The following is a 16,787-nucleotide window of genomic DNA, read 5'->3' as shown; positions in this document are numbered from 1 at the left end:
GTTCCGAGTGAGCGTAGCGACACTTCTTTATGTCATTACTCATTAGTCATTACACACTGAAATACTGAATGAATAAACAATTCTAACATTTTGAACTCAAAAACACGATTTTTGAATAACCAAACATTTTGAAGTTTAATATAAGAAGTAACTACGATAGATCATAGATGAATTTTAATTTCACCAAAATATTTAGCATACAAACACTAACTACAATACAAAAAAATTTAAAAATACAAACTTTCTATATTTAAAACTCAAAACTACGATTTTTTGAAAATGTAAGTATTTATTGAATATTTTTGAACATAACTTCCAATGGAAGTTTGAGCCACAAAAAAGTATACAAAAACGAAAATTTTGAAAAAAAATTCCAAAAAACGCTTGGGAGCTTAACTAGAATTGTTCCTAATATTATATGTTTTAAATTATATAAAATTATTGTATACCTATAATATAATATTATATGTATTAGTATTAGATATTATTATTTATTATTATTATATAAATTATAAATATATAGTAGAATTGATAAAAATGATAAAAATATGTATATTAATTAATGAAAGTATATATATCTCATCTAACCTAATGAATAAATTGTTACCTTTTGCAGTTTTTAAAAAATTCAATTCCATTTAAAATTAAATTAAATAAAAAAAACTCAAAAGTGTATACCTAACTATAAATGCGTCAGTAACGGTGAGTGGTGACAGTACAAAGTATAACTATTTACAACAGGGGAGTACTCGGATTTTTCCAATGGGAGAGGGGTTGGGGGATAAACTGTATTTTGTTTTGTTGATTGACATATAGACAAAAAATGTATAAATGCATAAGAAAAAAAGTTCATGGGGGTATATGACACCCTCATCCCCCCATGGGCACGCCCCTGATTTACAAATTATAAAATTGAAAACCAGTATACTTGAATGCATTGCTGAGTTAAAGGTGAATACGATTAGATAAGATATAAAATTAAATGCAATAATATACAGATGCTAATGTACGGCTGTATTATTTCTTTACGATATTGGTTTCGCTTTATTTTGTCGAGGTACCTCTTATTACGAGTATCTCCATTACATTTTTGTTCAATCGACCGGCCTTCTTAATATTTTCGAAACACTAATTTCATTAAGTGTTCTAGCTCTAAACCAGGGCCTGATTTTATACCAAGCATATTTGTTAAAATTGTGCTTATGCAATTTCCACACCTTTCACATCTTTCGCTATCATCTGGTACATCATTCACTGATGCTTGGAAAACTAGTTTTATTCGTCCTTACTTCCTAACTGTCATACCTAACCTATAATCTCTCCAGATCTAGGTGGGTATCTAATATTTTCAACTATCAACCAATTTCATTTCCTTCCTAATAATACCTAAAGTATTCAAATCAATAGTTTCTAATTAAGTTATACCTGAATTAATACATGTAATCGTTGACGAGCAGCACGGTTTTCGGTGTAATATGAGAACAATTTCCAATCTGCTAGTCTTTTAACATTTTATATCTTGATACTTTTTCGACTGGATCTAGTGTTAACATTATATTTACCGAGTTTGCAAAAAAATTAATTTTTTTTTTTTATATTTTTAATATTTAAAAAATTAGAATAAATCGGTGTATGATGATCTTTTTTAAATTGGCTGATTTTTTTTTCATTCAAGACCTTTTTCATTTTGTTGCTTATAAAAATTATACATTTATCCCAATTTGTGTTACTTCTGGAGTTCCGCAAGGATACCCCATTTAGCACCAATGTTGTTTATTATATTTATGTAACTTTTCATTTTCAGAATAATTGTTCTAAACTTATGTTTGCGGATGATGTCAGTGTATTGTAAAGGTTATTCTAAAGTATAGATGCTGATTTGCTTCAATTTGATTTAAATATCCTATTTGAATGGTGTACTATCAACCGCCGAATCATCTTAATCTTAATATAAAAAAGTGTCAAATAATGACCTACCTAGTACCTAGAGCTAGATTAACTTCAAATTTCGATTATTATATAAATAGGGAAATTCTTTTTCGTTTTACTTCTACAGATCCTATCAAAAATCTTGGTGTATTGTTTGATCCAAAATTAAAATTCGACAGTCATATTATATACAAGTCGTAACTGTGCAGATTTTACGAATAAATATGCTTTAAAATCAGTTTATTATCAAAAAAATGTTAAAAATGGGCCCCTAATATATTGTTATACCAAATATAACCCAATAACCAAAGCCCTAAATTACCGTACACCCCTCCCCCCGCAACGCGGGCCCACAGTTACGCCACTTTTTATTATTCTTTGGTACACTCCATATGTATATATAAATCAATTATATGGTATCTTTATCAATCAAGCAATAAATCCAAATTAGAAATACATTCATTACTTCGTTTAGAATCTAAAAGTTCAAGAAACATTGTTGTGTTTCCTCTCTCATAAATGCTCCATTCTCAGAGAGCCACAGTCTTCATACGCTTCTCTTTTAAATATTCTAAACCTTGAGACGTGGGAACATCGTTGAATAAATTTAGTCTTATTTTTTCTACACAAGCTTCTGGTTAGTAATATTGACTGCTCTGATTTTTTAACCAGCTTATCTTTTTCTACCCCAATTCGTAACACAAATTGTAAAAATACTTTTCATCTACAAGTAACCAATTACTCTAATAACACAGAATCATGGATATGGTCAATTATTTAAAAATTGATAAGTTCAACTCACCAAACATACACTTTTTATAAAGTTATATTGTAATTTTCTAATTCCTAACTCATAATTATGCTCATCATAAACACATTTTTAACTCTATTCTTTGTTGTATTTCATGCCATGTTTACCACAAATGATTGTAATATTAATCTTATTAACTGTTATAGGGTCTCGCCCGTTTAATAATACAAAATAAATAAATAAATGTACAAAAACATACGAAACTAAGTATGAACTGTTTAAAAGTTAGGAGATAATACAGGCTTTGTTAATTTGATATCAATGGTTTTACAATCTATGCAGTTTTAAGTTTTTAAATAATTGGGTTAACAGAATAATAATAAAAAAAATTGTATAATTGTAAAAAGATTTTTATCTTTTGTACTAAACATCATTAGCATACTATACAAAATTTAATAAGGTATGATACATATACAATCAAACGGAAATAAAATTTACTTAAAACAAGCAATAGTAATGAATAAGTTAGTCATAATGTTAAAATTTTGTTTTTAATAATAACTAGATTAATTCCAATCATCAAATATCTTAATAATTATTACTTTTTTGTACAACATAATATTTTACAATACAAAAATCAAGCAACTAATAATAATTTTATCTAGAAATAAAATTTATTTAACAATTATTTGGTTCAAACGAAATGAGTACAATCATACAAAATATTTATAATTTTATTTACAATATCGCTTGTCATTTAAGTATCAAGAATGAGGGAACTATTCTACAGATCTTAAATTTTATTCAGTCTTATTTCATGACAAAAAAATAATAATAATAATAAAATGTACTTGATTACATTAACATTTTGAATGTAAAAAGGCACAATTCGTAGTTTTACAGAAACCTTGTTTTGCATAATATTTACATAAGCGACCACCTACTCTTCCATTGCCTGGATGACCACCTCTCCGATTGTAAGGACCTCCTCTATTTCCTCGCTGATTATTACGGTTCATTTTGCCTCGATATGAGTCGTAGTTACCACCTCTAGGGTTGTCCCATCTTGTGTGACCACGGCCACCACCACCACCACCTCTTTCAAAATGTGGTGGTCCGTTGTTAGGAGGAGGTTGCTGTTGGCCCCAGTGGTGATCATGTTGCATTGGAGGTCCAGGTGGACCCATCCATTGGTCTTCTTGAACAGGTGGTGGATGATTTTGATGTTGTTGTTGTTGCTGCTGCTGCTGATGCTGCTGTTGTTGTTGCAGTGGTGGTGGTGGTTGCTGTTGTAATGATAAGGGTTGAGGCTGTTGTTGCATTTGATCACCCATAAACATCTGATTATTCATCATCATCTGGTTAGGGGGAATGTACATATTGTTTGCAGGAGGACCCATTCCCATCATATTCTCAGGTGGCATACCCCAATTCATTTGATTGCCCCCAAACACCTGCGGTTGAAACTGAGGTTGTGGTATCATCATATTGGGCATTGACATCATATTGTTCATTCCAATAGGAAATTCTACAACAGGAGGTTGATCGCCTTTAGATTCTGGCCAAGAAATGTTTACATAGTTGTAAATAGGGGCAGTATCCCCTGACATGTCTTCTAACGGAATGTTTAATGGTTCAGAGTATGGTACCATTATTTCCATTTGATCAGGTTCTTCGGGTGAATCCGGTATCCTGTATAATAAAATTAGGTTAATAATATATTATTATCATAGTAATTTAAAATTGACATTCTACACTTACATATTTCTAGTGAAGTAAATAGCTTGTAAAACTGATTGTTCTCTAAGAGTCTGTTTCTTTTTTTCTTGACTACCACTGCCGGGTTCTATTTTTTCTTTACCAGGCTCTTCTGGTATATCAACTAACAAGCTATTATCTAAATACCGCCAAGGTGTCTTTGATTCCATATTATCAGCAGCATCTAAAAAAATGTATTTATTAGTATTGCTGTTTCTGTACATTGAAAGGTAATTCATTTTATTATTTGACTATCTTACTTAATTTTCGAACAGCAATGAAGTTTTGTCTTTCAATATCTCGTTCATGCATTTCCATAGCTTTAAAGTTTTTTGTTACATTCACTATAATAATTACAAGTATAATAGATTAATTATTAAAATAATAATAATAATAAATATTTATTATTTAGGAGAATACTTCAGAAAAATATTTTATGTTAAATTTAACCAGAATCTTATATTGAAAACGAATTAATAAAATAAATCAATTTTAAAATGAAGTTGAAGGTATATTAATTGTATCTATACATGAGTATATAGGTAAACTTTTGATTTTAAGATTTGATTTAATACAAAAGTATGCATCAATGTAAATTTGGTTAAAAATACTAGTAAACAAATGAAAACTAAAAAAAGTACTGTATGACACTAAGGGGACATAATAACATACAAAAATAAAATAATTTCTATATAGGTTACCTCTTTCGGTTTCATCATGTTCAAAATAAGAAACTTTCACCAAATCGCTTTCTTGTTTCCACGAAACCGATTTCTTTGATGATTTATTTCTGACGTACACTAGAACACTTCGCATACCGCTTTTCTTGTCGTTGCAATTATTCGTAGTTGATTCGTCAATAGCTGTAAATATATCAAATGTTATATTATAAAATATGAAAATGTATTAAATATATAATACTACTCACGACTTTTGGCTTGGACTTTTTCTTCGGGTTCATCAGTATTGAGTGACTCGTTTGTAGAATCCAGTAAAGTGTCTCGATAAAACTAAACAAAATAAATCACAATGATAATACTGAAAATATATTATATTATTAGTTGTTGTCCAGTGACGTATTAGGGGGGGCCTGAGGGGGCTTGGGCCCCGGGTAGTAATTTTTAGAGAACATTTTGATATAATACGGTACCTAGGTTATTTGGACGATAAAAAAAAGTTATGGTACTCAAATAACCTGGTTCACAAAATTCCTAAATACGTCTCTGGTTGTTGATTCTTTGACAAAGATATTAGTATATCACACACCTTTAGTTGTGGTGGCTTTTCAACTATCGGTTCAACATTTAACTCTGGTTCTGGATCGGGAATTACATCATCAGAAGTATTATTTTCTGTCGATAATGGTACGTAATCTGAAGGCGTAATCGATTCTGAAAATGATGGCGACTCATTGGCGCTCGTCAAGGGTTCTGACAAAACTAAAGAATCCAAATCCAACGTCGATGGCGAATGTACCGGAGATCTTGAAGGTGATGGTAAGTCAGACTTCACAGGCGACAACGGGATAGCCGGTGGAGGAGAATTTTTCTTAACAACATCCGGTTTAGGTTTTCGTTTTTTTGTGACTTTTGGAGCTGAGTTTAGGACATTCAACATTGCATCCATAAACAACCCGCTTTCTTTAATTTTAGCTGAAAATAAAATAAAATAAAATAAAATAAAATAAAATAAATTATAAGTTCATTAAAACAAAAAGAGAATCTTATTGATACTTATTCATATTACATACATATTATATTATATATTATCAAATAACATATTGGTTGATTCGTAGTATGGGAGAATATTAAGAATTAAATGAACTGACGTTGTATTTATATTAAATAGTGCTGAACGCAGTGGGGTAACTGAGGGCCTGCGGACCCTGCGGTAATTTGAGGCCTTTGATTATATGGTTATATTTGGTGTAACTATATTTTAGAAACCCATATTTTATTTTTGTGGGGGCCCAAATTTTTTTGTTACGCCACTGGCTGGACGCGTTGTTAGACACAACAGAACTATCTATTTTTTGTTCAAGTTAAGAAACATAGTCGACGACGACCAGTTTTCGTCATGCTGGGGTCAAGCAACACCCGTTAATCATCCCCATTGAGTTACTATTTATACACGTGCCGTGTAGTTTAAACGACATCATACGCATAAATTGGCCGCTGAGTATAGGTACTTCCCAACTTGAACTGAGCATAGGTATATTTATACCTAAGTCTTGGTGTGTTAAATCTTAATTATTTTTAATTAAAAAAAAAATGTATAGCAAATTGATAGGTATGACAGTTTGTAATCGTACTTCAGTAGGTACAGTAAAAATGTCAAAAAAAATCAGAATAACTATATTATGCAAGTAGACATTTGATTGATTCGTCTCAAATAAACGAATCGTTGATAGGTACGTAATTAAAAGTTTAGTTTTCTATTAACTCAAATTCAAACACCCTATCATGTACATATTCAATGTCCTAAAAAATGTGAATAGGAGGAATGTGTTGATGGAAAAAAAACAAAATATGATACTTAAATATAAACAATTTTTTATTCACATAATGTACAATAAGAGAACAATATTTTAAAACTAAAACAACCACAAATTATTGTTTTTATATTTTTATCGTCAATAATTAAACCATTTAAATCAGAGTTAAACAAATAAAATTAGTATAGCTGTATAAGTAATACTAATTTATAACTTAATAATTAAAATACAATTCCATAAGTTGTGCTGATAAACTAATTTGTAAATGGGTAATTAATTTAAACGTAAATAATAGTATTTATTATCTTATCTTTAACTACCATGCAAATAGAACATATATATGTTAGTATACTAACATATTTAACAATCCTCATAACATCACATAAAATTAATGGAGTCAAATATTAATAAATATGTAATTTATTATATATAGTTGTTAACACCTAAGCTCTATTCGCTGAAAGACCATAAACCATTTCGCGCAACCGTCTGACGGAAAAATACGAGTGCTTCGACAAAAATCCTCTCTCCGCCAACTAAAACTATTTTATATACATAGCGAGTTTAAATAAACTAGCATAATATGCATTGGACACAACTTATAAAAACGCAACGCGAGACTGTATGAATTTCCCTTACTCTAAAGCAACAGGTTATAAGTAGCCATCAAGTATTGTAGTGATGGAGAACGAGTTTTCGTCCGTCGCGTTTGCGTGGTCCTGGTCTCTTAGCGAACAGGGTTTAATATATAAAATTATACATTTATAATTGATAACCAGATTTAATTTTTCAACGTATTACTAAAAATATTTCCAAATTTTCTTATTTCCATAGGCCATAAATATAAAAAAATCTATTAAAACAGAAAATTATAAAACAGATCAACTACACATGATTTTTTTTTTAAATAGGTAAATACTCATCATTTCGAAAAAGATATTAGAGTTATGAAAAATAGAATTTTTTTTCATAATTTGAATTCATTACCAACAAAACAAAAATTATGTTAGTAAAGTTTTTGAATAAGTAACAGCATGTTATTATAATTTTCAATTTCCAAGCATAACAAATTTCTACTGATTTCAACTATATATAAATAATAATATTTCAAATAATCAGTTACCTAATTGATTATAATAATAAGAAATAAAATTTAGATGAGCGTAGTAGACTAACATGTTTTTGGGTAAGAACCTGATACAAAAAAAAAACCATTAGCTCCACAACTCGAATATATTTTAAATAGGTAGGTACTCATCTGAAACTTGATTTTAATAAACTAAAATTGTTAGAAAAATATTCTGCATCGAAATAAGACAAATAAATACCTAGCTAAGTACCTATGTTAAATCAATACAAGTTAAAAATGTATGCTAATTCAAATATTTTTATTTACTTAAAAAAAAATATTTCCAAAAATGTTAATACTTTTAAGCTACGAATAGTAATTAAAAAATTGATCAGTACAAAATAATTATTCTCATCTCTAGGTTTTATACTTAATTATGAGAACACGACGATAGAAATTTGCCTTATTGTACAGATATTTTCCATATAATTATCTATAACGTTTAGTGACCGTCCTCACCCTTTGATATATAAAAAGATAATTTGGCGGCTTGAGAAGTTAAGCCCCCGAGAAAGTTTTTAAAGCAAACTATAATGGACCGAAGAGCTAAGCTTCTCCATTGTAATGGTTCAATGAGAGTACAATAATAAATGTATAATTGATACTATGAGAAAAATATTCGACAACTAATATGGGACATACTACATAAAAATAATAAATAATTTAAATAAATTACAATAAGTATGTATACCTAAAAAATGCGCACAAATAACGTTTTCATACTGATAAATCCAAGAAGTACCCTCTCAAGTATCCCTCCTTACTGAAGGTGATGAAATTCGAGGCTTTTATTTATTTTCTCGGATGAATATAGTTATGACCCCAATCTGTTGATATGCCACTAGTCGATTCATCACATTATTTAAAGTATGTTAATAGTAATTTAAAATTAGTTACTGATGCCTTAACTATTTTTATCATATTTTTTAAAACCTGTACATCTCTACTATGGATGTGTTATATTTAAAGTCAATGATACATCATTATATACCTACTATAAATAATTTTGAGTGGAAACAGACCGTCAGCCTATATCACCCATTCACCCAAGTATATTTTCATTATTTCATGTTTTTTATCTGATATTGCTATTGAAGTTATTGCTTTTATTATATTATTAATATTACTATAATTAATACATATCTTTATCATATTATATCAACTAACTTAAAATTTGATAATATCTAGCTGTAAATACCTATACTACAAAAAAGTAGTCACCAAGTAATAATTGTTTGCGACTTTTACGAATTGCGTTAAAACTCCATATTTAAATGCATATCAAACAAAATTGTCCCAATGAAGTTTTAATATTTATATGTAGATATAACAACAACTTAAGTGGGATCATACTTTTTTAAGAAATTTGACTGATAAAGATGATAATATAAAAATTTGACGAAAATTACAAGTATCTACTGTTTTTTTTTTAAAATTAACATAATATCAAAAAGTGAAAAAATAATTATTTTACGGGTGAATATCTAGCGTAGTAAAAATATGAATTTCAAATGCTCATAAAAAATTGGATTTGCTTTATTGGTAATTTTTTTATATATAGGCTGTAAAACTAATAAATCCCTTGTATAACAAAAATTTGCAAAATTTCGCAATTTTTAAAAAATGTAACTTTATAACGTTAAATGTTTTGTGATTATAGATTCTCAATATGTTTTAATTGAGAAATTAATAATTTATAAGGAGCTTTGTAATTTTATTTTTTAAACACTTCTACATAGCAAATTATTTTTAATCAACATTTCTAGAAAAAAAAATTTTAATTCAGTATTTTGAAAATTATACCGTAAATAAAAAACGGTAATATTAACATTTCAACTATCTACGATTATTCGTTTTTGAGTAATACCAAAATCAACTGGTTCCAATTTGCTATCAGAAACCATATAAGCTTTTAAAAATAGAAACATATATTTTACTGACCCAATCGGCAATTAGTGTTAAAAGTGTTAACAAGGGCGATGCCTGTAATCCGACAGAAAAAAAGGTTATTATGCGAGTACCGTCTGTTAAATTTTAATGATTTATCATTGTGTACGAAAAACGATTCTGAGCGGAAACGGTAATAAGCTATATATATATATAGGCTAATAAAAAACCTGGTATTACATTTTTTTATTTTTAGGTATAAAAACAAATATGTTTATAAATGTTGTCAAAATCAGTGCTATATTTCCCAATTAACACTATAAGCGGCAAATTTTGAATATTTATAATTTTCTTTATTCACAAACTAAATTTTGTAAGTGGTTTTTATTTATTCTTATTATTGAAATTCTTAAAAACATTTTTAATGTAATACAATTACTGTTTATGTACAACAATTAATAAGGAAAATAAAAATAAAATATTACTATTTACCCGTAGACAACAACATCTAGCATTAAATGTCGAACGGTAAATTCATTAATCTTATGGGTTCGGGGTTTCATTATTATCGTTGAATTTTGTTTTTCATTCTCTCAATAGTATTGTAATAAGAAAGTATCATTACTAATTGTATTAAATATATATTTATTATTTTATATAACTGATAAGTTGTACTTTAAACATCTCAAACCACTTGAATCATGTGTATAATCAAATAGGTATCCAATAAAATTATCAAAATGACGAAATACGAGTATAATTTATTATTTTCACTGAAAATAAACAACTCATAAAGTCATGAAGACTTTTCTGTACAATTTTCAAGCATTTAGCCCAGTAAATAATTGTTAATCGATCTAAATAAAAAAAAAACTGAAAACTTCTCATGTTTATAAACAGCTCAAAACAAAATATTTTTAAAATTATATTATTAATAAAAACAGATAATATAAATATTTAGTGAAAATTACTTTGGATATTCATTTTTGAGTTACATCAACAAAACAAAATAGATTTTATCAAAAATTGGATTAGCATAATAATTCATATTTTTAAAATTTTTTCTGAAAATCGAAGTATTGTATCGACAACTTATTGTGTAATGTGTACTCATAAAAAAAAATGCATCATGATAAAATCAACACATTCATCGTTGTTTTTGAAATCCAAAACATTTAAAAATCTATAAATAGTACAAAAACCAAACTACAAATGTAGTTATTAAGAACACTCTCGAACCAAGAGAAAATATATTAGTAATATGAAAATCTAGTAAATATATTTGATGAAAAATTAAACTCTACAGTTATCTATTTTTTAAATCAAACAAAAAACAAAATCGATTTTATCAAAAACTGGTTTTATGTTATTACTAATTATTAATTACCGTATTTTTTGTAATTATTTTTACTGAGATTTTCGATTTCCGTAATACCATTTAGATTCATAGTCTAATTTGCTACCAGATACCAGCTTCAAAGTATAATATTAAAGTGTACTGCTTCAAAAGGCGATGACAAAAAAACACATATATTATTAATACATTAATCATTCCACTTCGAATCTAAAATAAATTATAAGAATGATAATACGAGAATGCACACTACAAAAAAATATTGAGTGGTCTGTATGGACAATTTTATAAAAAGTAATCCAAAGTAATCAAAGGTAATCAAAGTGTCTACACACTATTTCCAAGTTTTAACATAAACAAAATTAAATTAAGTTCTACACAATTCAAAAGCGTTATCATTTTTATATTTTTTAAGTGACAAAAATATATTTTTAATTTCATATTCCTAAGCAAAATATTTTTTTCTGGAGTAATTCAATACATCAAATTTTGAACGAGTAGTTAACTATTTTTAAAAGACCAGCATAAAAATGAAAATGGATAGTTTCTCATCTCATATAAATTGTAAATTTTTTTCAAAAATAATGTTTTACTTAATATTATACTAAAAAAAAAAAATTAATACTTTTTGAATGAGTGCGTCACTTAAATATATCACTCTGTATATATACAAAGCAAGCATATTATGGCTATGACCGAACTATAATGATTTATTTATCGATATGACATGTTTAGAAAATACAAATATAGTCGGCAATGATTGCTTTTAGCAAGTTGAAACAATAATACAAAAACACTATACAAAATTATCCGCTATTTACAAAAACACATAATATATTATAGGATATAATATAATTACTAGGGACTGAATTTAATATGCTCTAAAACCTCAGAAATATGCATTTTTGCTCTTATTTTTAGGAATACGCGTATGCCCTACGAAATAAAAATTATATGGAACAAATCGATAAAAAAAGTATTTTATTTATGGTTTACGAAAATCTACTCAATAACACATTACTACATTAACACTCATCCCGGTAAGTCTCAGATAAGATAACGACTTCATCAAATTATATAGATTAAAAATATAACTATAAGTACTTAAGTTATTTTAATAAAAATAAGCGAAATATTACATAATATTATATATTAATATAAATATTTTAATTAAAAACCGTATTTATGCAATAAAAAATGATACAATAGGTACAGAAATATGTAGTACATGTCAAAAAACGACAAAATAAAACTTTATATTTCGGATCCACTAACTTAAGTTCAAACTTGTAGCTTACCTAGCAATTTTTTGGACTGTTAAAAAAAACATGCAAATGCATAAAAATCCGAGCCCTAAGTAATATATTATTGCTTTAAATTATAGTTCTCAATCAGAGAAAAAATTGGGGTCGAGCGCAAGGTCAAGGACAAATATCCCACTTGTACCTACTACCACGTAACAATAAAAACAAATGAAAATTGTTTAATAGCTATATTAGTATAAGAATATGATAATTCAAGTAGTTTTTTTTATTAATAATCTTTTATATTTTAATATATGTATAATGAGTAAAGAAAGTAACGAACGTAAAAAATAATTCATGCAAAATTCCATTTTTTTAAATAAAAATATAGAAATCAATATTATATTTAGGGCATAATGAATAATCCTAATCGTGTAATACTTTAGTCTTAATAAATTCCTTAAATAATATTAAGACACTAGAAAAATGTTTATTTTCATTTTTTAATCTATAGGTACCTATCATATATTTTATATTTAACTCTTAATCGATCAAATTAAATATATCTATGATTATTCTGATCGTATGATTATATACCAAATTTTAGGCACTGTTACTGTTCCAAAAATGTTTTCTTCAAAAGGAAGCACATTTTCAAGAAAAACGCCTTGCATGTCAATTCATTATTTTCTGCCTAATATTATAAGTGCAATATACAAGTTATTTGTTTTATAACTAATCTTAAGATTTAAGTTTATAGTGAGCATTAATTTACTTGTTGATTATAAAACTAAAAAATGAAAATAATATTATTTTAGTGTCTCAAGTGTTATTTATTTCTCTTAAAATATTTTCAGTTTAAAACGACGATAAAAATATAAAAAATTAAGTTTTAATTTTAACGGAAAGACTAAGACATTCTACTAGCCAACATAAACCTATTATACCTATACATTTTTTATTAATGTTATAGTATCACTGTACATACATTTTGTAAAATTTTATTCAAGATTCTATGAGGAGTAATGTTGTTTTTTTATTAAACTTAGAAATTGAAGATGGATAATTAATTGTAAATTATAATTTATATTTAGTTATTATTCAGGAGTCTCAAAAAAATTCACAGTACTTTTTAAAATAATCGAGAGGGGAAGAATATGGGAAAACCAGAATATTTATAGAAATATTTGAAAACATTTTTAGTTTAGAATCTGAGTAAAGAGATAATTGATTTTACAAGGTTTTGTTTTGTACATACAAGGCTAATACATGGTAAAAAAAATTGCTTCGATCTTCAACATTGAGAGTGGTTGCTGATAACAAATTGAAATTACGTGGTTGATACTAAAATTCAATACAAGGTTTCTCATAAGTTTTTCATACACAGTTTAAAAATAATAAAAATACACATCGAAGAAATTTGAAGTGAGAACTAAAAATGAAACTAAAAAATATAAAATGTAAAATGTTTATTAATAGGTCAAAAAGAAGGTAAAAATATTTTTAAAGCTATGATATAAGATGTATTACTATAAACAATTGGTAGACATTTTAAATTACAACGGTTATTCGAAGTGGAATAGTAACAAAATAAGAAATCGTTTGAGAAATACTTAGTTATTTTACGGATTAATATCCATTGTCATAAAAATTTTAACTTTAAACGCTTATTCAAACTTATTTTCTGATAATCGCCTTCAACGTTGAAAACTGAAGAATTTTTAATACTATATAGATGACATCACCAAAAAAAATATTGTTAACCAATGCATTCATCATCTCACCCATAATATAAATTAAGAGTACCTAACAAGTTTTAATATTACCAACATTAAAATTGTTCATTTTGCAAGAAAATAAGCACAAAAACAAATTTATCGTTTTATGGAATATTCGTGAATATTTTGATTGAACATATTAATTCGGTATATCATTTTAACAGAAAAATTGTAAATAACTTTGATAAATGAAGAATAAACTAATTAAGTCAACTAATTACCATAACACACAAAATACTATTATTAGTAGGTACTGCTTTTTTGTACTAATACTATACACTAATTCTATTGCAAAATATTTCTGGTAAAATTTGTACACAACAAACAATATAAGGTATACAATTTTTTAAAAATGGGAACTAGATTCTGCTGCATAGTAGGTTTCGAGCGTAACATTTCAATTTTTCATTGGGTAGGTCGTCGTAATGAATGTGTGCATTGTAAACGAAAAAACGATTGTAATCCATTATATTATTATTAGTTATTTCTAAATTTTTATGTAAAATTACATACAATATGTCAGTATTGATGTACCATGTTTGTGTAATTAAGTTTGTGGTATAAATAGCTTATAATAAGTCTTTAAAAATTCTCGTCTTTTGTTAATATTTTTTGAATTATAAAAAAAAATACTGCGAATATATTTTTATTCCCATCAGAATAAAATTAAGTGAATTTTAGTACTTAAGGTTCAAAATTTTTCATGCAGAAATGAAAATGATAAGAATATAATGTAAATCAAAAAATATACATGAACACTAATTATTTAAAAACAGCTTAAAAAGTATACATATTGTCGTGTCCCGATCGGTCCGATATGTATACATCAACGTACGTAATGAATACGTCGTGGTGTTCAAATATATATGTCGTATCTACATCGCGGTATTGTACGTTTCACAAAATGGAAAATGTTTACATCCCTTATACAAAATGGAACCACGGTTTCTCCACTTCACATAATAACACAATATGGATTAAATTTCGTTAAATGGATATCTAAACCGTCATTGACGGAACTTGTTTCGTCATTTGAATGTTTATATAGCAAAAATTAATAATTTTTATATAATATTATTCCTTGAAAATAATCTATAATCAAATTTCTAAAATTATAATTATAAAATTTAAAATATGCATTTGAATAATGCACAATATTTATTCTTTTTCAAACGTATTTTTCTACTATTTAAAATAAAATGAAAATTCGACTTAAAAATTGTCTCTTATAAGTAGTGAATCTTGGAATAACTGGAAGTTAAGGTTTTTTTTAGCTGTCATTGTAAAGACAAATGTCAAACAAAAAATGTGCTTGTTTTAAAGTTAATTCAAAATGTAATTCTCGTTGCCATATTTCATAGCCTTGTTTAAATAAATAAAAGTGTGTATTGAAGTACCTATTTGTAAAATATTTTCTTATTGATTTATTTTTTGATTTTAAACCGCTTAGCAAAATGAAAGCTGGTAATACACATTACTTGAGTAACATTTTCGACGGTTATTGAACTGTAATAATGCTGATAAATCAGATAATACCTAAATATAATATTGGAACTATAGTTTATTATGGAACAGATAAAAATTATTGTCACGCCAATTAGTTATAAATGATATTTTAGGAATAATATTATATAACATTTTTCTTTTTAATTTTTGCCATAGGACATCCAAATGACGAAACAAGTTCCGTTGATGACGGTTTGGATATCCATTTCACGAAATATAATTCATGTTGTGTAATTACGTGAAGTGGAGAAACCGCGGTTCCATTTCGTGAAATGGATGCAAACGTTGTCCATATCGTGAAACGTACAATTCCGCGATATGGATGTGGATGTGACATATATATAGTTATTTATCATAACCTTTTTTATAATTATTTAATCAAACTTCTTCAGATAACAACGAAAATAATTATTAAGTATATCAACTGTAGGTTCCTTTTTCCTTCTAACTAAAAACTTAAATTATACTTAGATTTTAATTTAATCATTAACTATATATTTTTTAATAAAAATGTATTGTATGCTTAGAAACATCTTATAATACAATCCATACGTAAATATTAATATGTCATATCAGTCAATAGCTTGAAAATTATTCTTTTAATATATTTACTTTTAACATGCAAGTATTAAATGATAAAACGTTATTATAAAATATAAAATAAGTATTTCCTTTCTTTTCTTAAAACGATTAATTTTCAAATTAAAATATGTAGTTTTATTAAATTATTAGTGACAGATAACATTTTTTTATCCATTATAAAATATTCAAATTATTTAAATCTGAGTATTTTATTCAGAAATTTCAAATGTTGTTATTTGAAAATTGAAGTTTAAACAAATAATTTGAACATTGAAAAATATATAACCTTTCTTAGCAATTGTTTTAAAACATTGACTAAAGGTTCAGAGATTCTATATACCAAATAAAAAGGTAGCACACAGTATCAACAAGTGT

The 16,787-nt window shown here is 26.8% G+C and overlaps 1 protein-coding gene across 3 annotated transcripts in view; it reads right to left on the bottom strand.

Annotated features, from left to right (window-relative positions):
* Positions 1-3,334: 3,334 nt before the first annotated feature.
* Positions 3,335-16,787, bottom strand: part of LOC114127953 (serine/threonine-protein phosphatase 1 regulatory subunit 10) — a 29,754-nt gene continuing 16,301 nt past the window's right edge. For all 3 annotated transcript variants that reach the window (XM_050203468.1, XM_027992339.2, XM_050203469.1), the window contains 6 exons: positions 5,705-6,090; positions 5,367-5,448; positions 5,140-5,301; positions 4,699-4,782; positions 4,442-4,622; positions 3,335-4,372 (listed from right to left, as the gene is read on the bottom strand). In XM_050203468.1, the coding sequence (XP_050059425.1) occupies positions 3,541-4,372; positions 4,442-4,622; positions 4,699-4,782; positions 5,140-5,301; positions 5,367-5,448; positions 5,705-6,090 (1,727 nt within the window). In that variant the 3' untranslated portion in view covers positions 3,335-3,540. The remainder of the gene's footprint in view (positions 4,373-4,441; positions 4,623-4,698; positions 4,783-5,139; positions 5,302-5,366; positions 5,449-5,704; positions 6,091-16,787) is intronic.

This window comes from Aphis gossypii, chromosome 3 (genome assembly GCF_020184175.1).
Source record: "Aphis gossypii isolate Hap1 chromosome 3, ASM2018417v2, whole genome shotgun sequence".
Taxonomy (NCBI): Eukaryota; Metazoa; Arthropoda; class Insecta; order Hemiptera; family Aphididae; genus Aphis; species Aphis gossypii.
The sequence above is the reverse complement of the archived record's forward strand: the minus strand, read 5'-3'. Positions and strand labels throughout refer to the sequence as shown.